The sequence below is a fragment of the Trachypithecus francoisi genome, unplaced genomic scaffold, assembly GCF_009764315.1.
Source record: "Trachypithecus francoisi isolate TF-2019V2 unplaced genomic scaffold, Tfra_2.0 Lachesis_group20, whole genome shotgun sequence".
NCBI lineage: Eukaryota > Metazoa > Chordata > Mammalia > Primates > Cercopithecidae > Trachypithecus > Trachypithecus francoisi.
In genome coordinates, this window is record NW_022681466.1 from 66244319 (window position 1) to 66269394 (window position 25076).

Consider the following 25076-nt stretch of genomic DNA (forward strand, 5'->3'; position numbering starts at 1 on the left):
GGGAGGCGATTAGAGTCAGATGTAGTCATGAGGGTGGGGCCCTTGTGATGGAATTAGTGCCTTTATCAGAAGAGACACCAGAGAGCTTTTGGGGACATGTGAGGACACAGTGAGCAGCCATCTCCAAGCCTGGAAACAGGCCCTTCCTGGGAATGGAATTAGCCAGCACTTGGATCTTGGACTTCCCAGCCTCTAAGACTATGAGAAATAAATGTCTGTTGCTTAAGCACCACCCCCTTACCCCATCCCCCAGTTTTGTGGTGTTTTGTTATGGCAGCCAGAGCTTAAGACATTGGGTGTGAGTCCCAGCTCTGCTGCCCACCGCCAAGACCAAGTCCCACAGCCATGTTCTCTGGACTCATCTGGAATGTAGAGCTGATGTGATTCCCCAACCAGACACTGTGAAGAGTCAGTCAGAGACAGCTTAGGAGGGAATTAACATGCTGAGCTCTGACCAGAGACCAGGCAGGCACATCATCTCACTGCTCCCTGAATGCCCCACGAGGTGCAGGTCTCATTCTATAAAGGAGGAACCTGGTGCTGAACACAGAGGAAGGTGCAAAACAGGGCCATGTGCAGCCCATGTGCTCTTCTCCCAGCCCTGCATGAACTCCACTGCTCCTTGAATGCCCCACGAGGCACAGGTCTTTATAAAGGAGAAACCTGGTGCCAAAGACAGACAAGGGTGCAAAGCAGGTCCATGTGCAGCCCACGTGCTCTTCTCGCAGCCCTGCATGAGCTCCTGAGCAGAAGCAGAGATGCAAAGGGGTGCATATCACCCTACTATGCACTCATGGAGACAGAGAAGATTCTTGGTAATCAAGCTGGCATCTAAGTAAAATGCCTCGACATATGGACCTCAGCAGGCATGGGGGGCAAGGGGAGGAGGTGAGCTCAAGCCCAGGCAGAGCAGCACTAAGTCCCTAGCAGGATGGGGTTTGAGTGCCTACCTGTGTATACTGATCCTGCATCCTGCAGTGCCTACCTGTGTATACTGATCCTGCATCCTGCAATGCCTACCTGTGTATACTGATCCTGCATCCTGATGGGCATCCTGCCTGTACTGACAAGCCTCCCACCCCCACCGCAAGGTCCCTGATTACCTTTGCTCTTCCAGTTGCGGTCAGCTGCATACCCCAGGTGCCCGGCACATTTCCTGTTGAATTCTGCCACCAGGGACCTGTATGGGTTCCGGATCAGCAGGATGGCTGAATCAAACATCTCAATCTCCCTCCTGCCACTCTCGTGGGTTTTGACACAGATGGTGCGTCGGCTCCGCCAGTGGTCCTTTTCGCCCTTGAACCCTGCAGGGAAAAATGAGAGGGTCTCTGTGGAGGATGGTGCCCATGGGGCCCCCTACCACAGCAGCAGACAGGTTGGGGAAAGCCAGCATCGGGGCATAAGAGAGGCCCCGTGGAAGGCACAGAGGGCACTGAGAGGACCTATGGATGGTGACAGGAACAGCTTCCACAGGAGTGACCCTTTCCAAGGGGAAGTGACAACAGGAGTTGTCTAACAGTGGGGAAAGATGGCATCTGCAACAGAAATGAGATGAGGTATCCCCTGAAGACCTCCAGGAGTCAGGAGGCAGAGGACCTGTCATTGCAGATGCACGCATATATTTTGGGCGTCTTCATAGAGATAATTTTACGTAAGCATCACAAACAACCTTTGATTTAACCATAGCTGCAAACATAGCTGAATGAACAGACTGAGGCGCCGAGTGAGCAGAGGACTTGCCCAAGATCACACAGCACCATGAAAACAGCACCAGGGCTCTCTCCACATGCCACTGTGTGCCCCTGTGAGGCCCCCAGCTTCCTCTCACCTCCCCACAGTCAGGGCAGGATCCTGACTTACAGGTTCAATGGCTGTGAGCAGGTGTAGATCCACCCTCTGACCTGATGCTGTGGTCCTATGACAGGGCCCAGCCTTGCCCCAGAGCAGGTCTGGTCAAAGCCTCATCCACAGCGCTTAAGCCTGGCCCTGAGGACCCAGGGCCCAGTTTCTATGAATGGAGACTTGTTCCCATTGATCAGCCTATCTGGGACCCTCTCTTTCCTTGGTCCCTTACTATAGTACTGGGCACTCAGAACCTGAATGACTACTGGCAGAGAAGGCCAGACTCCACCCATTCATCCAGAGTCACACATTTATCAATGAAGGTTATTGTGTGTTTGCTGTGTTAGACTTTATTTTGGGGACAGAGGATTAAGATTCAGACCTTGTCTTTAAGCTTATGTTCTAGTAGAGGAAATAGCCTAAGTGCAGGCTATAGGGGCTTATGGAAACAAAGAGCAGGGGTTCCAAATAGTGGGATGTCCTAGAAGGCTTCCTGGGAAGAGGTCTCCTGAAACTAGTCTCCTGGCCACATCCCACATAGCCCACGCACCCAGCTCTGAGACATGTTCCATAAGTGCTCATGTGCTTATCGTGGGCTCTTGGAGACAAAATGAGTGCTACCACCTGCCCATCTGCAGGAACGGCTGGAACGCATTTGTATCTGCAGTGAGCCCTGAGGGATGCTTTGATGCCTGGAAAATGCAAGTCTCTTTTGAATCTGGAAGTCCGGGTTTACCCATTGAAACTCAACAAGCTTCAAACTCATCTCCGCCACAGGCCAAACACCAAAAGGCCTCACTTTCATTCATTCTGTCAAACAGCTGGAAAATGCTATGAAAGGAAAATGCTATGAAAAGAATGAATAAACTTGAGATCTAGTCTTTAACAACCCTGAGACCCAGGGTGCCTTCCATACTGCCTCGGCCTCTTCCAACAACAGCTATTCTGCCTTGCAGCTCAGACCACATGCGACCTACCACAATAGATTTGGCGGTTCGGCATCGGTGATGCTCTGTGAATTGTGCGTGTGTGTGTGTGTGTGTATGTGTGTTATCACTCTGTCAGTGCTCTGAGGCCACTGGCTACATCTAATGGTGCTGTAAGGCTCAAAGATGTGTGTGAGGTATCTCTAAAGTATTTCTGAGGCAGTGTCAGCCCAACCTCTACAGCTGGCAATACCAGTCATTGGGCGGCTTACCTTATGTAGACCAAAACAGCCAGCTGCTTGAATAAGGTAAGGGCCTTGGAGACGAACAAGGTGGGTAACTGCAGCTTGGGCACAGTGGGTGAGTCCCAGGGGACTAAGCCAGAGTGGACGGGGCCATGTGCTCATGTGACCACTTCCTCCCTTACCCGGAATGCGCCTGTAACACTCGAGGCTCCCGGGGACGATGAGGCTGGGTTATATGGACAACGATAGCTTTTTCTCAGAACCAAGATGGTTATGAGTGATTCCAGAATCCAATGCCAAGCTCAGGAAGTTTCTGTTTCTCTAGGATGTTCCTGACAGCATCAACTTTCCTAAACCAAACTCTGGTTAAGAAATCCAGAGAAAATGGGCCGGGCATGGTGGCTCGCGCCTATAATCCCAGCACTTTACGAGGGCAAGGGAGGCAGATCACTTGAGGTCAGGAATTTGAGACTAGCCTGGCCAACATGGTGAAACCCCCTGTCTCTACTAAAATACAAAAATTAGCTGGGCGCGGTGGTGGGTGCCTGCAGTTCTAGCTACTCAGGAGGCTGAGACAGGAGAACCACTTGAACCCGAGAGGTGGAGGTTGCAGTGAGTTGAGATCGTGCCACTGCACTCTATCCTGGGCGACAGAGTAAGAATGAGACTCTATCTAAAAAAAAAAAAGGAAGAAAGCAAGCAAGCAAGAAATTCGGAGAAAATGTTGCAATGCTTGACAACAGAGAAATACATTTTAATAGATTTTGCCAAATTTTATGCCAATGGACTTGTCTGAGGTTTTTCATCCTTAAACAAAACACAGACTCCCATCATTTAACTTAATTTCTCTTATTTCTACAAGGGAAAGATTATAAATCAAAACTCTTAAAAGATTTTTGGAATTTTTTATTACATTTTGATGAACTATTTCTTGCCTCAAAAAAGGAATGAGCAGATTAAATCAGTTTCACCCCTAATTATTGAGGGTTCTAAAAATTAAGGAAAATTCCAGAAATGTTTATAGAGAGAATATTCAAGCTGCTAGTCTTTCCCTTTGAATCCAGAATAGGCACGATCTCATGAAGTTCCACTCTAAATGGGGTCCTAGAACTGCCTTCATCAGGATCACCTGGGAGCTTGTTAGAAATAAAAATTCCTAGGCCCCACCTCAGACCACCTGAGTCAGACGGTCAAGGGTGTGGGCCAGGAACTTAAGTTTTAAAAAGCCCTCCAGGTGATTCTTTTTTTTTTTTTACTTAAAAATATTTTTATTAAAAAAGAATGAGTTCATGTCCTTTGCAAGGACATGGATGAAGCTGGGAGCCATCATTCTCAGCAAACTAACACAGGAACAGAAAACCAAACACTGCATGTTCCCACTCACGAGTGGGAATTGAACAATGAGAACACATGGACACAGGGAGGGGAATATCACACACCCGGGTCTGTGGGGGGTAAGGGACAAGGGGAGGGAGAGCATTAGGACAAATACCTAATGCACGCGGGGCTTAAAACCCAGATGACGGGTTGATAGGTGCAGCAAACCACCATGGCTCATGTATACCTATGTAACAAACCTGCACATTCTGCACATGTATCCCAGAACTTAAAGTAAAATAAAATAAAAATAAATATTTTTATTATTATTTTAAACAGACACATGATAAATGTACGCCTTCTTTATGGGGTGCAATGGGATATTTCAATGCATGTATAAAATGTTTAATAATCAAATCAAAGTAATTAGGACATCCATCACCTCAAACATTTATCATTTCTTTGAGCTGGAAACATTCAAAATCCTCTCTTCTGGCTACCTGAAAACACACAATCAATGATTGTCAACTGTAGTCACCCTACAGTGCTATAAAACACTAGAACTTATTCCTCATATCTAGCTGTAATTTTGTTTCCATTAACCAGCCTCTCCCTATCCTGCCCTCCCTCCTACCCTTCCCAGCCTCTAGTGACCACTATTCTACTCTCCATGTCAGTGAGATCAACTTTTTAAGCTTTGACATATGCATGAGAGCACGTGGTATTTATCTTTCTGTGCCTGGCTTATTTCACTTAACATAATGTCCCTTAGGCTCATTCATGTTGCCGTGAATTATAGCACTTAATTCTTTTTTTATGGCTAACTAGCCATTGTGTATATGTACCACATTTCAAAAATTTACCTATTGATGGATACTAAGGTTGATTCCATACCATGGCTATTGTGTATGGTGCTGCAATAAGCATGAGAGTACAGCTATCTCTTCAACATACTGATTTCCTTTCCCTTGAATACATACCCAGCAGTGGGATTGCTGGATCATATATATGGCAATTCTAATTTTTTTTTTTTTGAGGAGCCTCCATACTGTTTTCTGTAACAGCTGTACTAGTTTACATTCCCATCAACTGTGTATAAGAGTTCTCTTTTCTCCACATCCTCGCCAGCACTTGTTATTTTCTGTCTTTTTGATAGTAGCCATTCTAACTGGGGTGAGATGGTATCTCATTGTGGTTTGGATTTGCATTTCCCTGGTAATTAGTGACACTGAGCATTTTTTCATATACTGTTGACCATTTGTGTGTCTTCTTCTGATAAATGTCATATCATCTGTCAATTTTTAAATCAGATTCTTTTGGTTTTTTTGTTATTGAGTTCCTTATATATTCTGGTTATTAATCCCTTGTTGGAGGAATAGTTTGCCAGTATTTTCTCCCATCCTGCAGGCTATCTCTTCACTCTGTTGATTGTTTCCTTTGTTGTGCAGAAGTTTTTCCATTTGACATAATCCCAAGTGTCTAATTTTGCTTTTGTTGTCTGTGCTTTTGAGGTCCTATCTCAAAAGCAAAAACATCTTTGCCCAGACCAATGTCCTGAAATATTCTTATATTTAAGTAAGTCTTAATTTTGAGTTGATTTTTGCATAAGGAGAGAGATAGGGGTATAGCTTCAGTCTTCTGCATATGGTTATCCAGTCTTCCCAACACCATTTGTATAGCCTCAGTCTTCTGCATATGGTTATCCAGTCTTCTCAACACCATTTATTGAAGAGACTGTCCTTTTCCAAATGTATGTTCTTGGCTTCTTTGTCAAAAATGAGTTGGCTGTAAATGCATGGATTTATTTCTGGGTTCTCTATTTTGTTCCATGGGTCTATGCATCTGTTTTTATAGCAGTACCATGCTGTTTTTTGTCACTAAAGCTTTGTAACATATTTTCAAGTCAGCAGTGTGATGCCTCCAGCTTTGTTCTTTTTGCTCAGAATTGTCTTGGCTATTCAGGGTCTTTTGTGGTTCCATACAAATTTTAGAATTGTTTCTCTCTGTTTCTGTGAAGAATGCCATTGGTATTTTGATAGGGATTGTATTGGATCTGTTGATTGCTTTTGCTAGTATGGTCATTTTCCCAATATTAATTCTTCCAATCCATAAATATAGGATGTCTTTCCATTTTTTGTGTGTCCTCTTCAATTTCTTAAGTGTTGTATAGTTTTCTTTGCAGAGGTCTTTCATCTCTTTTATTAAATGTATTCATAGGTATTTTTTCATAGCTATTTAAATGGCACTGCTTTCTTGATTTCTTTTTCAGTAGTTCACGATTGGTATATGGAAAGGCTACTGATTTTTGCATGTTGATTTTGTATCCTGTAACTTTACTGAATTCATTTATCGGTTCTAAGGGTTCTTGGTGAAACCTTTAGGCATTTCTATATGTAAGATCAGGCCATCTGCAAACAGGGGACAAGTTGACTTCTTCCTTCCCAATTTGGATGCGCTTTGTTTCTTTTTCTTGCCTAATTGCTGCGTAAGACTTCCATTACTAGGCTGAATAGACATCGTGAAAGTGGGCATCCTTGTCTTGTTTCCGTTCTTAGAGAAAAGGTTTTCAACCCTTTTTTCATTTGGTATGATACTAGCTGTGGGTTTTTCACATATTGGCCTTCATTGTGTTGAGGCACATTCCTTCTATATCTAATTTGTTGATTGTTTTTGCCATAAAGGGACGTTGAATTTTATCATTTATTTCTGCTCTGATCTTCATCATTTCTTTCCCCTGCTCTGATCTTCATCATTTCTTTCCCCGCAGTGCTTTTGGGTTTGGTTTGTTCTCGCTTTTCTAGTTCCTTGAGGTATGTCATTAGCTTGCTTATTTAAAATTTTTCTACTATTTTGACGTAGGCATTTATTACTATAAACTTCCGTCTTAGAACTTCTTTTGCTGTATCCCATAGGTTTTGGTATAAAATTAAAAACACAGTTGAGAGCTTTGGTAACAGACTAGATCATTAATTTCATTCATTAAAAATTCATTTTAATTATTCAGCTAACAGATTCGTTTGGTTGTTTTTATGATATCTATTTCTATTGAATTTCTCATTCGGATCATAAAACGTTTTCCTAATATCATTGAATTGTCTATTTGTATTCTCTTGTATCATGCTGAGTTTCCTTAAAATCATTATTTTAAATTACTTTTCAGGTATTTCATACATTTCATTTTCTTTTAGGTCTGTTACTGGAGAATTATGTCATGTTCTGTCCTTGCTCTTTTTATTTTATTTTTTTTTGAGACGGAGTGTCACTCTGTTGCCCAGGCTGGAGTGCAGTGGCGTGCTCTTGGCTCACTGCAACCTCCGCCTCTCAGGTTCAAGCGATTCTCCTGCCTCAGCCTCCTGAGTAGCTGGGACTATAGGCGCCTGCCACCATGCCCGGCTAATTTTTGTATTTTTAGTAGAAATGGGTTTCATCATATTGGTCAGGCTGGTCTCAAACTCCTAACCTCAGGTGATCCACCCACCTCAGCCTCCCAAAGTGCTGGGATTACAGGCGTGAGCCACTGTGCCTGGCCTCCTTGCTCTTTCACGTTTCTTGTGTGACTGCATTGATATCTGCACATCTGGTGGAACAGTCACCTCTTCCAATTTTACGGAGGAGCTTTCATAGGAAAAGACTTTTTCTAGTAGATGTATCCTACAGCGTGGGTTGGGCAGCATGCTTAGGTTTTGGTTCTGGGTGGGGGAGTAGTGTAGTCTCAGTGTCATTTCTTTGTCTGTAATCAATATCAGTGGTGTCTGCAACTGCCTCAGTGGCCTAGATTGTAAGTGTTTGTGGATACAATGGTGTAACTTTGCTGTGGATGGGGACCATCAGGCAGGCTGGTCTTCAGTCCCTGAAGGGTGAGTATGGCACACAGTGGCTCCACCTACAGGTGGTTCTTATGTACACTCAAGTCTGAGATGCACTGCTCTAGTGCCCTGAGAAGCTTGGGTGGCAAGGTGACAGTTTGGTCACTGGGCGCTGCCTTCCATTGTCCCCTGTAGCTTTGACTTACCTTTGTTGTAGAGGGTTCCATCAAAGTAGTAGCTCCCTGTATAGAAGCCAGTGGCGTGCTCAATGAGGTGCCGTGCCCATGTGTTCCCAGCTCCTGGGAAGCTTGACAAAGCCACAAACACTTTGGATTTGTTAGGCAGGAACCTCCTGTCTGTACAGCGAGTGTCTGAAAGTCCAAAAGTCATCACGGGGTTACTCACTTCCATTATGACTCACCAATTCACCACTAAACTCCCTTAGAGGGACTGAAGAACGAAGACTCCCGTTTTACAGATGAGGGAACCAAGACCCAAAGCAGGGAAGAGATCTTCCAACTATACCTTAGCTGCACAGGTCTGTGGCTAGTCAGAGGAAGCCCCGTGATGAGGCCTCCAAGACGGCAGTGCAGGAGTGGGATGGGAATCAGATACCCTGTGGACCCTCGACTCGCATTCTGTCTCTATGACCACAGCCAAACTCTTGCTCCTAAGTTAGCACAGATAATTCCAGATTCTACCAGGGGAAGTGGGAGGGGATTGAGGCTATGCTGAGCAAAGTGACACACCCAGGTACTATCAACAGTCAACCAGAGCTGGACTAATGACAGGCAAGTCATTCGTTGTGTCTCATCCCCAGGGGTGCTATAAGGAGCACATGAAATCACCAAGGGAAAGCCCTAAAACCTCCAGGGCCATGATGGGTCACAGTAGGCACTTGATAAAGGTGGTAACATCCCTCTTCACCTGCTCTTCTTTTCATCAGTTCCTAAGGTCAACAGGGGCAGACCTGATGCTCACACCAAGGAGGGTTCCCAGGTCCTGGAGGAACCAGTGGCCCCTGCAGCTCCTGGGATCCCATTCTTCCCACACCTCCCAATCCTACCATCTTTCTGTTGCTCTCTCTCTGGGACCTGCCCCTCTCTGCTCATCCTCTTACCATTGTCATCCCCAGAGAGACTTAGATAAAAGGTCCGGTGTTTTTTAAAGTGAGTCCAGGATTCAGCCTCTGTGGAGGGTGGAAACCGGACCCTCCCTGTTATCTCCACCACCCATCAAGATGCCAAGACCTTTACACAGACACCTGCCATACCTCATAACTGTATGCTTGGCCATGACTGGCATCTCCCAACCCTGGAAGCTCTCCCCACCCCCCAGACCAAATGCCACTACCAGTCAGGGATGCAGAACCCACCTTGCACAGGCGTCTGGTAGACCTCACAGTATTCTGCCAGCCTCTGTGCCTCAGGGTCCTGGCCACATAGTGAGCTGTCCATGGCATCACGCAGGTTGAACTGGGGGGTAGGGTAAGCACAGTAGCATTCCCAACCCCTGAGAATGGCCAAGGGGAACTCCTGCCAGGGAAAGGTAAGAAGAGAAGCACATTGAGTGAATTTGAGGGTCATGCTTTCCAGGGCTCAGGAATGGGATGAACATGGATGATGTACGGCCAGCTGTGTAGAATCCACAGGAATGACCACCATCCTTCCACCACTACGCTCTGTGCCCAGTTCTGGAGAGATAAAGCTCAACAAGACGTGAGCTTCAAGTAGTTCAAGTAGCCCTTGTTCTTCTAAGCACAGCCCTGCTTGGTTGGTTCCTTGACGAGTCAACAGCATGAGCAGCAATATGACTGAGGGGTGAGTGACGTGAAGAAAGCAGGGGACAGAGGCTGGAACCATGCTTTTGAGATTCCAAGGCATTTGTCAGGAGTGCCAGGGATAGAAAGGGCACTCTGGGCAGGGGCATCCATAGGAGTGGATGTCTGCATGGCACAGAGCGGGGCAGATCAGCTGGCACAGGGCTGCCCAGGGCTCCACGTGTCACACCACTAATGAACAGACCCCGAGCCCTGAGAGAGGACTGAGATTCCCTCTGGCCCTCCTTGGCCAGCCACCTCCCTGGAAAGAGACCAAAACCACCTCTCATGCCAGATGCCCCACTGCAGGGTGGAGAGATTCTCATATAGTCATCTTTCCAAAGACGGAAGGAGGGGAGAAGAACAGACTTTGTTCCCGCCCAAGATGCTCACCCCAAGGAGGGTTCTTAAAAAATGGAGGGGGGTAGGAGAGAGGAGTCGTCTCACTCTGTGGGCCAGCCCAGCTCCCAGCAGTCTCTTAAGTGGGTCCTTGTTCCCTTTGGGGAGGCCGCACCACATCTTGAAGAGAGCTGGTAGCTGTCATCCTGAAGGTGTGAAAGTGAATTCCAGCTCACTTGTAGGCACCCTTGAGCAAGGTGCCTAACCTCTTTGAATTTCACCACTGAAAAAAGTAATAAAATCTGCCTTGTAGGTTTATGGTGAGGACTAAATGAGACGGGTCCAAAGTGCCTAGCACTGGGCCTGCTATGCTATCCTTCCAGGGAGGAAGAGGTCATTCTTGACCTCCTTAACCCTCTGGGCATCAGCTGTGTCTTGCTCAAAAATGTATCCACCCACCACTCCCACATGTATAGGAAAGTCCTCACTCTGCCCCAGGCACTAGCCCCCTTTCATCTCTTCCCTCTCTGCATCCTACAGTCGGGAGATGCTAGGGCTTTGGGAGCGTAGAGAGATGAGAGAGTAATTTGTGAGTGTGTGTGCCGGGGAGGGAGGCAGTGGGGGGAGAAAACTTCTCACTGCTAAGGGAAATGCTGCAGAAACCTTTTTATTTTTTGCCCACAGCAAAAATCTCATAAATAAATAAGAAAAAGAAAATCAATAGCATTTTTTGAGCATGGCTAGGTAAAGCTGAGGATTTTGGCACTCATAAAAGACAACAGACTGAGTCCCGTGCAAGCGAAGATGACGCAGGGCCTGGGGCATTGGTGGGAGGGCGGGTATCTTTGGAGGGAGTGGGGGAAATGCTGCTGGAGGTTGCCCCCTGCCGTCAGGCTGCTCTTGTAAGCGCAGGCCGCATGCTCTCCTAGGTGCCAAGCAGCCCCCAGGACAGCCTCTCCCTGCTTGCCTCATCCTTCTTCAAGCCGAGGAGGCACCTGCGCTGTGAGTAAGTATACGACGGACTATCGAACTTCAGTGGTACCTCCAACTAGACCCATCCTCACGGCTGCCACACCACTCTTCTATGGAAAGCGAGAGCTGGGCCCTGACCCTCAATCTCCACACTGCTGGCTTTTCTAGAAGCAAGTTTCCTCAGTGATGTGAATTCATGAAAGGCAACTTCAAGAATTGCCACCTCCGGTCTCTATAGCTTCATCCACCCTCTATCACAAAACCCTCATCTTGCCTCATTCCACACCAACGCCTTCATCACAGTGGCAGCAGAAACAAGCAGCACGGGTGTCCACAGCACACAGCGGGCCGTCCGTGTCTCAGGCACCTCTGTCCACGCTGGCTGCTATGGGCTGAACTGTGTCCCCCAAATTCATATGTTGAAGTCCTAACCCCAGGGTCTCGGAATGGGACCTCATTTGGATGTAGGATCCTTTTTTTTTTTTTTCTTTTTGAGACAGAGTCTCACTCTGTCACTCAGGCTGGAGTGCTGTGGCATGATCTCAGCTCACGGCAACTTCTGCCTCCCCAGCTCAAGAGATTGATTCTCCTGCCTCAGCTTCCCGAGTAGCTAGGACTACAGGCACGCTCCACCACGCCTGGCTAATTTTTGTATTTTTAGTAGAGATGGGGTTTCACCATGTTGGCGAGTCTGGTCTTGAACTCCTGACCTCAGGTGATCCGCCTGCCTCGGCCTCCCAAAGTGCTGGGATTACAGAGATAATTAAGTTCAAATGAGGCCATCAGGGTAGGCTGTCATCCAATATGACAAAGGTCCTTACGAGAAGAGGAGGTTACGACACGGCCAACACACAGACCCAGGGACGAGCACACAAGAACACAGTAAGAAGGCTGCCATCTGCAAGCCAAGGAGAAAGGTCTCGGAAGAAACCAACCCCGCTGAGACCTTGATCTCAGCCTTTCAGCTTCCAGACTGAGAAAATAAACGTCTGTTGTGTACACTGCCTGGTCTGTGGCACTCTGTCATGGCAGCCAAGCTGACCAATGCAGTAGCTTCCCTGCTGTTCCCTGACTTCTCCACTCATGATCCCACCTCAGGGCCTTTGCACTTGCTGGTCCCCCTGCCAGGAATGCCCTTTGCCCAGATACCCTCATAGCTCTCCCCTGCACTTTCTTCAAGTCGCTTTCTCCATGGGGCCTTCCCCGGCCACCCCCTTTTCAAGTTGTAAACTCCTCCCACCATCACCAACACATCCTATTCCCTCACCATGCTTTCCAGTTTTGTGGAATAACCTATCTGATGACATGCTCTGATCCCAGGTGCACCATTCAACCAAGACAGGCAGCACATCCGTGACACCAGAGGCCCCTCTCCCCATTCACTGTCATCCTGCCCTCCCCAGAACAATCGCTTTTCAGATTGCTATCGCCACGGATTCAATTTATCTGTGCTAAAACGTCATATAAATAGAATCACCCAGCACATATTTTCGTGTGCATGGCTACTTTCATTCAGAAAAATATTTGTCAAATCCATCCATGTTGTTATCTGTGTCTGTGGATCATTCCTTTTTCATTGCTGCGTAGTATTCCATCCAAGGATGCACTGGTTTGTTGATTCATCCACTTGTGGACTGACATCTGGGCTGTTCCCAGTTTTTAGCTATTGTGAATAATGCTCCTCCGAACATTCTTGTGCAAGCCTTTCAGTTCATAAATGTTTGCATTTCTCATGAGTAAACACCTATGATTCCTACTTCCTCTTCCTCCACGACATGGATCACCATACAACATACTATATAATTTACTTATTTACCTGGTTGGTTGTTTGCCTCTTTCCACAAGAACATAAGCAGCGTTGTTGCATTTTTTGCGTGCTTTGTTATATTCTCAGAATCTGGAAAAGTGCCTTGCACGTGGCAGATGCTCAATACATGTTTGATGGATGAAGAAATGAATGAATGAATGAAGAAAGAAAGGAATGTCCCTTCCAAATCCCAACCACACCAGAAGCTGCTGGAAACTAACTTGGGTCTGATTTTTCTGCTGGTCATTGGGTTAACTGCACCACAGGCAGGAGGGAGAAGAAAGCCCGCTGTCTCTAAGCAAATCTTCCCCACATCAGAAAGCCCAGAGGGGGCTCTGCTGTCCTGGGATTCCTGTTCCAAGGAAAAAATATTTCACCAGCATATGGTAAATCTACTCAAGGCACGTTGGCTCCGTCTCCCTCCCCAGCAGTAACAGCACCGCTGACGTTGATGCCTCACAATCTTATATCCCAGGGCTGGAGAATGGGCTGCCCCCAGCAGTGACCCGAACCTTTTTGCTTCCTTGAGTGGATTAAACTGTCAAGTTTCCGGGTGTTTGCAGAGCGACGGGAGAGCTGCAGACAGTAATGTGGTTTTATTTACAACATCATCGCTTCAGCAACATCACTGGATTCTGAAAACACAGAACAATTTTCAGCCCCTTGGGGATTTCTAGGACATGATTTCCATAAAAATTAAATATTGATGAATCTTATCTCTCTGCCAACTTCCCTGCTCCCCCCACCCTACCCTATGCTTCAGTGAGAGAGAGAAAGGGCGCTTCAGTGAGAGAAAGAAGAGGAAAAAAGGATCCAAGAATGCAAGGCAGAAAAAGAAAGTGAGAAGATAGATTTGGGCTTGTTTCAGACAGGTGAGGGGTGAAAGACAGACCTGGCTCAGCCTGTGTCCGACGGCAGAAAGGAAACGCATCCTCATCCTGATCCTGCATCTACAGCCTGAACCTGGCTCAGTCTGAACGCAGGGCTAGTGCTGGGCTGGGCTGAGGTACGGGTGGGCACTCAGCCTGCAGCAAGGTCATGACTTAGCAAGGGCAGGGCTTGGGGCTGGCCGGGATCCACATGCAGGAGGCTTGGTTGGTCAAGGAGTGAACATTCCTCCAGGTAAGAGGTAAGGAGCAAGGCCCCAGGTGGGACCCCTGTAGCAAACCAGCCCCTCTGGGCATCACCTCCTCCGTCATCATTCCTCCTCTAGCACTTTTCTCAGGATCGCCAGGATTACACAGAATGACAGATTTCAGGGATCACAGAAGGGGAAACGGAAGCTGGGAGGTGGGCAGTGAAGAGCCCAGGATGCCCAGTGGGCCAGGTGAGTGGGAAAAGGAGCCAGCCTTCTAGACTCCGAGTCCAGGGCCTTGCCACATCAACACAGCTCAACTCCTGAGAGGCAAACACATGGATGCACTGGGTTTCCAATGAAATCTGCAAACCAGTGTGGAGGTTAGCTCTGCTAGTCTCTTGCCTCCAGAGCAGTTCCCTTCACTCCAGAGGCAGATCTGAATAGTCAAGGTACAAAAAGGAAAGAAGACACCCACAAAGATGACTTCAAGGATTGGGGACAAAGGGGGCAGACTTCCGCTCTCAAGCATTTGTCAGGTTGGCTGAAAACGTGTCCAGTGATGCTGTAACTGAGAATGGGGCCTTGTGATTTGGAGAGGCCGATGCTGGGAGTGGAACCAACCCAAAGCTTGTCACCAGGAACTGTGGGCTTTGAATCCCACCCGTGGACTGCCAACGAGCAACTGGGCATTGGCGTTATCATCTGTAAAAGGGGCAGTTTAATGACTAAGGGCTCTCACAGAGTTTGGATGTGTGTCCCCTCCAAATCTCATATTGAAATGTGACCCCTAATGTTGGCGGTAGGGCCTGGTGCGAAGCATTAAATCATACGGGCAGATACCTTATGAATGGCCCAGCTCCATCCCTTTGGTAATGAATGAGGGAGTTCTTGCTCTCAGTTCACGGACAGCTGGTCGTTTATACGAGCGTGGCACCTCCTTCCCATCTCTTTCTCCATCTCTCACCATGAGATATGCTGGCTCCCCCTTCACCTTCTACCATGATTGGAAGCTTCCTGAGGTCTCACCGGAAGCAGATGCTGGGGCCATACTCCTACAACTTGCGGAACCACGAGCCACATAAACCTCTTTTCTTTATAAATTACTCAGCCTCAGGTACTCCCTTACAGCAATGCAAATGGGCTAACAGAGGCTCTGGCGTCTCTAGGTGTGAGTTTCAATTTAGCTGAATTGAGTCTTGGTTCCTCCATCCGTATGGGGGATCTGGGGATTGAAATACTCTCGAAGTGCCTTTCAGAGAGTAGATACTCAGTAAACATGGATGGGCTGAGTCCAGGGGAGGCAAATGCATGGGGGCAGAGGCAAGGGCTTCCCCACACCCCCACAGCATCCACTTTTCTCCATGTGAAGAGTAGACTCACCAGTCCCCTTCTCCGGCGCTGTCGCACACACTCTAAACAGAGGCTGCAATATCCACTCTATACATATGACAGCAGGCCAAGCATGATTGTTTGCGGCAAATGTCAGAGTGTCTCCAGAGGACCCTGTGGGATGTCTCCAGGGGTGGGATGTCTCCAGGGGCGGATGGCCCTCTGAAGACCTGAGCCCCAGACAGCAGACCTACTTAACCCACCAACCCACCCCAGGCAACACCCTCCCTGTCAAAGCCAAACGAACATCCTTCAGACAGAAGAGTCTGTGAAACATGGTGGGACTCAGAACCACCCAACCACTGGGATTCTGAGGTGCCTGGCTTTCCACTGACCTGGGAAAGGACTGGCTCTTCATCCCAGGAAGTTTCTCAAACATCCCCCACACACTGAAAGAACTAGGGGATGCTGAATAATCACGACGATCATAAGCGTTGTCTGGAACATTTGCTACTCCAGACACACCCCAAAACATAAATCACAAAACTGGTCGTGTCCACAAAGTTACTGAATCCTCATCACAGTCTGGTGAGGCACTTTCATCTCCACCCATGCCATTTAGCAGACGAGAAGACTAAGGCTCTGTGTTATGTGATCTGGCCAGGATCCCAAAATGAGAAAGTGGCAGTGTAGGGATATGAACCCAGGTTACCATGATTCTAAAGCCCTTTTACCAGTTCAGAAGGATGAGGTTAGAACACACACTTCCCAAAATGTATGAAAAGTCTTAAAAGGGCTCATATAAAATGCATCTATCTTTTGCCCCAGCAATTCCTTATCTGCCAGTATAGCCCAATGAAACACTTATGAATGTGCTCAAAGGTTTATCTTCAAGGATGTTTGTGGCAGCATTGTTTATAATAGCAAAAAGGAAAAAGAAAAAAAAGAAAGGAAATGGCCTAAATTTCCCTCAGGGGAGGACAGAATGCCAATAAGCCCTAAGGCATAGCACAGTGAAAGAAAATGCTCACAACATATTAAATGAGAAAAAAAAACAAATGTGAGAAGGAATGAGTCAATGTTTATAAAACAAATTATGTAGAGAACAAAAGATCACAAAGATGTTCAATGTTATTAGTTGTTACAGGTGCATTCTATTTTTATTTCTGCACTTGGAAAATTTTCAAATTCTCTAAAATAGATAGGTGTTAATCCCCCCCAAAAACAAACAATACATGTTTTTGGAAATACACACAGAGTACAGTATCAATAGGTTTACCACAGACTCTTTATAAGCAATTCAAAGCATATCCAATAGCTCTTAGAATGACTACAGCATTCTGTCAAAGAGAAAATTCTTATTCTCAAGGCTCACAAAACCCAGACTCTTACACATCCAACCCTTGGCAAAAACATGAACTTGGGTGCTCCATGGAGACCATAAGGCTATTAGCTTGGATAGACTGCATCTACCGGGATCCAAGTGGATTTTGCAAGAATAGCTGCCCAGCTGAGAACAAACAGATTCCATATTAATGCATGCTTTTCCATTTGAAAGGTGGCTGGGTGAGCACCACCATTAAATGACCAAACAAACAAAAAAACTTAGAAGAAATGTCAATGGGAAAACATCCAGGTGATTAATGCATAAAGAATTTAGACACCCAAAAGAGGCTAAAAGAGGGGAAAACGAAAGGGCACCACCTCTCTTCCTCTTCTCCCTGTGATTCCTTTATCAGTAGAATCACTAACAGCTACTGGGAGAACAAACCTCATATCACAAGGTATAATGGCTGGTGGAGTGTCTCACATTAGTAACCTATTTGCAGATGGTGTTAGATTTCGCTCATCGGCCTCCTTCTGGAGCACCCCCACAAATGGCCTATGTCCTTGAGCACAAATATCAGGCGACAAAACTAATTACCCCAGATCTGAATTGATAGCAATGCAAATATCGAAGCTGCCCCCTGCTCACTCTCGCCTTGTATTGAAACAAAGGAGCAAACAGGATCCTGAAGAGGACTGAGAAGGAGCAGGTCTCTTTCCATCTCTAGTACGATCACAGGAAATTAGACAAGATCATTGGACTGGGCTTTAAAAACACATTACATTGGTCAAGTCCCTCTTGCTGGCAGAGAGTCAGATCATTAAGATGCGGATATCGCCTGGAATGTTCTTTTTCTGTCAAACTACACTCGTGGAGCTCCCCAAATCCATTTTCGCTAACTAGCAAAAAACACTAGACATTTTATCTGGGGCCACAAATAAGCCTCAGATGGTGCTCAAAAGTGGGGGCACTACAAGGAACCCTCCCCCTCTTTTCCTGTTTCCAAGCTCCACCTCTCACATCTGCTGCTCCCCGCCCCAGGGCACAGCCAGCTCTAATTAAGCCCCTAGCTTCCTACCCTCAGGCTCAGCTCTGCCCCATTTAACATTCTACTGTGAGCATTTTCCATCATCAAAGTCTTTCCATCATCAAAACATTTTCAATGGTTGTATTATAGTCCACTGTATGGCCGTGGCATAATTTAACCATTCCCACATCATAGGACGTTTGAGCTTGTTTTTCGGCCAAATTAGGATGAGACAGAGCTGCCACTGGGACTGCCCGGCAGCCTCCACACCACGGGCCTTTCCAAAGAGGACGTGCTTGGCACTTCAGAGGAGGCAAATACAGCCAGACATCCCCAAATTCACCTCTCCTGCCACCCTTAACATTCAGGAGGGAAGAGAGGATACCATTCCCTGCAGAGAAGTCCCTGGCCTCTGCAGGTCTGGGTCAGATCAACTTCTAACCAATTTCACATCCATCAGACCTCAATGTTGGAGGCAGAATTTGCTTCTCCATCCTCAGCAATGGTTAGAAGAGACCGTTGCTCCCCAGGATTCAGCCCCACAGGGATATGGGCCATGCCTGGGCATGGCTTCCTCGCATCTTCAGGTGCCTCTCCAGGGCTGTGGTTCTCCACCGGGGGTGATTTTGCCCTCCAGAGGACATACGGCAACGTCTGGGGACTGTGTGTCACAATGGAGGGAAGATGTGCTATTGGCATCTAGTGGGTAGAGGCTAGGGATGCTGCTAGATATCCTACAACGCACAGACAGATCCCAACACGAGTATTATCCAACCCCAAATGCCAACAGATCCAAGGCTGTGAACCCCGGCTCCAGAGTGAAGTCGGAATTCCAGCAAAACCCCTGCCAGGCATCTGCAGAGCTCAGAGCCGAGGGGCTAACCGTTCAGAAGGTTTGAGTTCAAGTTACACCCACATCCAAGGGCGAGACAAGGGAGAATGGATGGACAGTCTTGGAGCCAAAGGCTCGCTCCGTTGGGCAGACAGTGGCTTTAAAGGCATGACATCCAGGGCACTGTTCTTGCCCTACCTGAAATCCCTAACTCCGGAACCAGGTCACAGGTCGACCTCTGTGGCAGCTCTGCCAAGGCATCTCTGAGGGTGCCCCTGAGAAATGCTGTCTCCCAGAAGGATCCGAGGAGAACTTTCCTCCTGCATTGGACAGGTCAGCTGCCTCACCCCACCCCCAACCCTATCCATGCCTCATCCTCCTCCCTGGAGGTTCCCACTTCTTCCTTCAGGCCCCCACATCCTCTCTTGTGGATTCCAACCCTTAGTGGTGTCTTGTGGTGTCTCTTAGACCTACCCTCCTTTATTGGCTCTCATGCTCTCCCTGCTCCAGAACATCCTACCTGCAGCTATAAAGTGCCACACAAGCCATACCAGCCCCTCCCTGCCACACCAACAGTAGCTCCCTCTCACCCACTGAAAAACCTTGAGTCAGGCATCCCAGTGAGACGGCTCTGATGACTGCAGGAACACCAGGGTTCTTGTCTCATGCCGGTTTAGATAACTGGGTGGGGTGATTTTAAGGAGTGAAAAGTTTAATAGGTAAGAAAGAAGGAAGAAGAAAACAGCTCCCCCATACAGAGACAGAGGGAGGGGGGGCTCGAACGAAGAGAAAACCCCCGTGCGCAGCGGAAAAGTGGCTGCTTATATTGGGATGCTGGAGGAGGCGGTGTCTGATTTCCATAAGGCCCAGGGGATTGGTTTGACCAGGTGTGTCATTTACGTAGCCCTGGAAAAATCTGGCCCTCCCACCTTAGCCCTTTACTATGCAAATGCAGGTCTCCATGATGTTTGAAACACATGGTGATATCTGGAGGTGGCTATGACACTTGGTACACCTGGTGACAAGGAAAGAATCACCATACTGAGTGAACCCAGTTTCTTTTCTTTTTTTTTTTTTTTTTTTTGAGACAGAGTCTTGCTCTGTCACCCAGGCTGGAGCACAGTGGTGCCATCTTGGCTCACTGCAACTTCTGCCTCCCGGGGCAAGTGATTCTCCTCCCTCAGCCTCTTGAGTACCTAGGCCTACAGGCAGGCGCCATCACGCCCAGCTAATTTCTGTTTTTCTCGAGACAGCGTCTCGCTCTGTCACCCAGACTGAAGTGCAGTGGCGCAATGTTGGCTCACTGCAAGCCCCACCTCCTGGGTTCAAGCCATTCTCCTGCCTCAGCCTCCTGAGTAGCTGGGACTACAGGTGCCCGCCACCACGTCTGGCTAATTTTTATATTTTCAGTAGAGATGGGGGTTTCACCATGTTGGCCAGGATGGTCTCGATCTCTTCACCTCATGATTCGCCCACCTCGGCCTCCCAAAGTGCAGGGATTACAGGCGTGAGCCACCGCGCCCGGCCCTTTAAGCCGCCTTTTCTGTTAGAAAAGAGATTGTTTGGGAGTTGTTTCTTATTACAGGAAAATTTCCACCCAGAACCTTACAATCTGCCTAAAATAACTTCTTAATAACTCTTATAACACAAGGCCCTCTGCAATTTGTGCCCCCTGACCTTTCACAGCACCCCAAGTAACCCTGCACGCTGGGCCCCCTGGGCTGCTTTCCCGCCACCTGGTTCCCACTCAGCAGTTGCCTCTTCTTGGAACATACTCCTCAATCCCCTCAGCCACCTGCCGACACCGCCCCGCATCCTCCAGCTCCAATCGTTCCCAAAAGTTGCAACCATCTTCCTTTCTCAGCCTCCTTCCAAGCCTTCTTCAGCCTCTTCAGGCACTGCCCTTACTCTGCCTCCAGTGAGAGTCACCCGCCCCTGGCTGTGCCCAACGTCTCAGCCCTTGCGTTTTGCCAAGTCCCACTGAATAGGTGCGGCCGATACCCACGTTAAACTTTAAAGCTGGAAACGATGACGCTGTTCCTCACAGCTGTTGCAGCCGTAAACAATGGAACTCAGGAAACGCCACCCTCCCATCCCACCACACAGAGGCGGCCGGATAAGGATCAGGTGTCAGCACCCACTCCAATGTGATGAGTGCGAGGACAGAGGCTGTTTCTGAGAAACCTGGATGCTCTTTTCATGTAGTTCTGGCCCAAACAACTCATGACTGCTCCGACCAGAGCAGAGAAGGGAACTTGTCCTTGAAATGCATGGTGAGGGGAGATGGACAAGGTGCTAAGGTGTAATGGTACAAGACATCAAGAGCCCGCGTGTATCTTCTGGCACGTGCTCCAGTGTGAAACTGCAGCGATCTGGATTTATGCCAGTAAATATGAAGAAAGGCTGAAGATACAAGTTGAAGAGTTTTAAGTCTTTACATTCTTGTCTGTAATCACAAATACGAACTCTCTGGACTAGCCGGGCACAGTGGCTCGTGCTTGTAATCCCAGCACTTTGGGAGGCCAAGGAGGGCAGATTACTTGAGCCCAGGAGTTCAAGACCAGTCTGGGCAACTTGGTGAGACCTCCGTCTCTGCAAAAAATACACAAAAAAATTAGCTGGGCATGGTAGTGAGTGCCTGTCGTCGCAGCTACTCAGGAGGCCAAGGTGGGAGGATCACTTGAGCCCAGGAGGCAGAGGCTACAGTGAGCTATGATCACACCATGGCACTCCAACCTGGGCATCAGAGCAGAAAAAAAAAAAAGAACTCTCTGAGCCCTAACAAAGTACCCAAAGGGAGGAGCCCCAGAAAACTGAGGCATCTGCCTGAAATGCTGCTTTGAACCCCTCAACACACACAAAAGACGGGTTATGACGGTGGCTTGCCTCCCCCTCACACATCACTAATCGGGGTATAAAGTGAATACAATCCTTGCCAAGGACAACTTGGCAAAGTTTACCAAAATGATTAAGACACTCAGTCTTTGACCCAGCATCTCCAAGGAATATTTTTCTTACAGAGTCACTCATACAAAGTGATCTATGTACATACACAGGCAGTCCCTGCCGCATTGTTTGTGAAGGCTGGAAGTAGGCGAAATGCTTCACAGCAGGGAACTGGTTAAATACATGATAGGACATCCGTGTAATGTTAAAAAAGCATGAGAAAGCACTCTGTGTCGCGTTGCGGGACAATCTCCGAGACAGGCTGTCCAGTGAAGGGTTCAGTGTAGAAGGGCGGGTGCAGATCCTTCCCAGCTGCGGGGTTGGTTACAGAATGGGCAAGGATACGGTTGCTTGAATATTCAGTCTCTGTGGAAGTAGACACGAGAAGCCAGGACAATCCAGGCAAGGAAACACACGGAGTGAGAAGAAGGCTTCCCTGCTATGCCCTTTGGCGTCTTCATTGTGCTCCAAGTAAGCACGTTCCTATTTAAAAATGGTCTGAAACACTAATTGCTCATGGCCACAATGGCCACCCCTTTTCCTCCTCTTCCTCCTCATCTTCTCTGTCTTTTCCCCCTTCCATAACGCTGAGTGGCAGCAGTGTGTAAAAGCACGGGCTATGTGTGGCGTCAGGAGCAGGGCCTGCAAAGCCGGCCGCTCTGTGCCTGTGTGTGAAGGCTCTCAGCTCTGCATACCTGCCCAGCCTCTCGCAGCAAGCAGGGATCTTCCTGCGAGAGTATCTCCCATTGGGAGCTACTGGGAGGATCAAAGCAGATAACCCCCTGCAGGAAGGCTCCTAGTGCCATGCCCAGCATACAGCAGGAGTCTCCAAACTGGTTGCTCAAGGGAGGCCTGCTTTCAGCCCGGTCTGGCCCACAGAGTTCCTTTGATTCCAACGAGAGGGCCTCTCAAGGGAACTGCTCTGAGCTACAGGTGGGAGGGAAGCCCTGGGAGGGTGGCTTATTCTCCTGAGAGCACCAGCAGGGCCGGCAGCTGAGCGGGCATCCTTGCTGCCTCTACCCATCGCTCTGCTCCCATGAGGAGGAGACGGGATGAGGAGGTCCCCAGGCCAGATGTCTGCAAATCAACAAACTGCCTTCTTGGCTCATTTCATTGTGTCGTGGGTGTTCTGATGCCCAAGACATCCTTGGCTGTGGTTTTAGAAATGCAGGTGATGCAGGAGAGTCACTTCAAAGGATGCACTTGGACAAGAAGAAAGCACATGTGAAAGGCTTTGTTCTCCAGCTCCCTCCAAGAGAGGTGTCCCCAGAGCACAGTGGAACACGGGAAGCAGGGAGAGTGGGAGTAGTGGGTGCAGCAGAAGAAGGCTGTGCTGCTCCTGCAGGTCGGATCATATCTGCTCCCATTGAAGTCCACCCCTGCACCCTTCAACCCCAAGCAGACTATGGAGCTATCTGAGTTCAAATCACTTACTGGCTGTGTGGCCTCAGGCACGTGGCTCAAACTCTCTGCCTGTTTTCTCCCCTGGAAGATGCAGATAATCACAGCACCTACGCTGTAGGGTTGTTAGGAGGATTACATGAGTTAACCCATAAAGCGCTTGGAACAGTACCTGGCATGGATGAGTGATTAACGAATGGCAGCTTCTGTTGATTGTCATCATCGTCGTCATCATCCTGGCCAAGGCCATCCTCTCGCCTTAGCCCTGTTCTATTACATTGCCAAGTACCAAAGCCACATGGAGGGTACTGCAACCCCAGCATATGTGAAACAGCCCCAGCACCAAGCCTACTGCCACCGAAGGCCATTTCTACAGCCACAGCATCTGCCCCAATCTGGAGTCTGCTGGACTGCAGCCTGAGACCTCAGTGTTCTTTGGACAGAGTCTGCCGGGTCTCCCCAGCCTTGCCTCACACACTCCTGGCCCTGCTTTTTGCAAGCCCCCTGTGGCCTCGACCAACTTTCCCCACCCCAGAGCTGGCATGCAAGGCAGGGTCGGTGGCCTTTGGTGCCTAGCCCTGCCCCTCCATGGGGTCGTGCTCTACTCCTCAGCTCAGGCTGAACCAACGATGCAAGTGTGGCTCCAGCCCCTGTCATCAGATTCACAGTCCAACACTGTCAGCACCAATAACAGAAAATCCATCAGCTATCCCCAAGTCCCCAGCCAGCATCTTCTGGCTTCCAAACCAAGTCAATTTAACATCTGACACTTGTGCCAAGAGTTGGCATCCAGAAAGGCACTCTCCTTTCGGCTCCTTCCGTCAGCCTTGCTGACAATTCCCCACCCAGCCTCACGTGGCGGACAGAGGCGAAGGGCTCCCCGCCGGTTCCCTCTGTGGCACCTGGTGTATGCCTGCCTCCCACCCATGCCCCCATCCTCTGCTCCCATCTGGACTGCCAGAGTGGACACCCGCAGCCCAGCACAGGTGTCCCCGTCTCTTCGGACCACCACACACACTTAAAGGAAAGGGTTGTGAAATGATCATTTGGTCTTACTTTCTGGGAACAAAAGCCCGAGCAAGTCTCCACGGTCACATTGGCCTGTATCAGGGAGCTGGGGAAGGCGTGCGTGATGTTCTCTGGCAGTCGGAAGCACCCGCGGTAGGTGGCGGTCTGCCCTGGGGGGAAAGAGAGGGGTTTCTGGTAAGAGATGGTGTCCAGTTGTTGGTGCCTGTCACCAGGGAAAATGCTGGCTTTAGGGCCCGAGACAGGTATAAATAAACTGAGGAGACGCAGATTTCTAATCAGGGAGGGAAAACGGCCCTGGGTGGGACATAGTCATGCTGAGCTCCTAAGAGAAACCACGCATCAGGACCTTGACTGTCCAGGGTCACCTACAAGGGACCACGTGGCTGAAACTGCAGCGCTCAGCTCTTGCTTCTGCCAGTTCTCCGTAAGTCATTCCTCCCTCCCTCCTTCCCTCTCTCCCTTCTTCTTCCCTCCCTCCCTTCCTTCCTTCCCTCTCTTGCTTCTGCCAGTTCTCCATAATGCCCTTCCTCCCTTCCTCCCTTCCTCCCTTCCTCCCTTCCTCCTTCCTTCCCTCCCTCCCTCCCTCCCTTCCTCCCTTCCTCCCTTCCTTCCTTCCTTTCCTTCCTTCAACAAATTTGGATGGTGCGTTTACTAGGTGCCAGATTCCTTCCATGGTAGGTGACCTGACAGGCTGATCCCGTGAAAACTCCAAAGTCTTCCCAGAAGATGCATTAAAAGAAAAGCAGACATAGAAATCTGAAACCCGGCTATGTTTGCTCTTGCCATGCCATTGGAGTCATCCCACTGCTTTGCCTCTGTGCAAGGTTTGCCTCTCTCTGATCTTGAACTCCCACTCAATTTCTAGGAACACTCCTCAAGCCCATGTTACAAAGAAGCCTCCTGCCAAGCCTCCTCCTGCTCTGTAGAACCTCCAGGTGGAAAAGTCCAGTGCCCTAGCTAGCCAGCTGAACAAACTTTCTGGAATGTTCTTGCATCAACTGCTCATATTTCTTCCAGACTCGTCAGGGTTTCTC

The 25076-nt window shown here is 48.5% G+C and overlaps 1 protein-coding gene across 2 annotated transcripts in view; it reads right to left on the minus strand.

The window, feature by feature from the left end:
* WSCD1 (WSC domain containing 1) overlaps window positions 1-25076 on the minus strand; it is a 54541-nt gene that overhangs the window by 5261 nt on the left and 24204 nt on the right. For both annotated transcript variants that reach the window (XM_033184886.1, XM_033184887.1), the window contains exons 5-8: window positions 24070-24191; window positions 9512-9671; window positions 8343-8507; window positions 1104-1304 (exon numbers count right to left, since the gene is read on the minus strand). In XM_033184886.1, the coding sequence (XP_033040777.1) occupies window positions 1104-1304; window positions 8343-8507; window positions 9512-9671; window positions 24070-24191 (648 nt within the window). The remainder of the gene's footprint in view (window positions 1-1103; window positions 1305-8342; window positions 8508-9511; window positions 9672-24069; window positions 24192-25076) is intronic.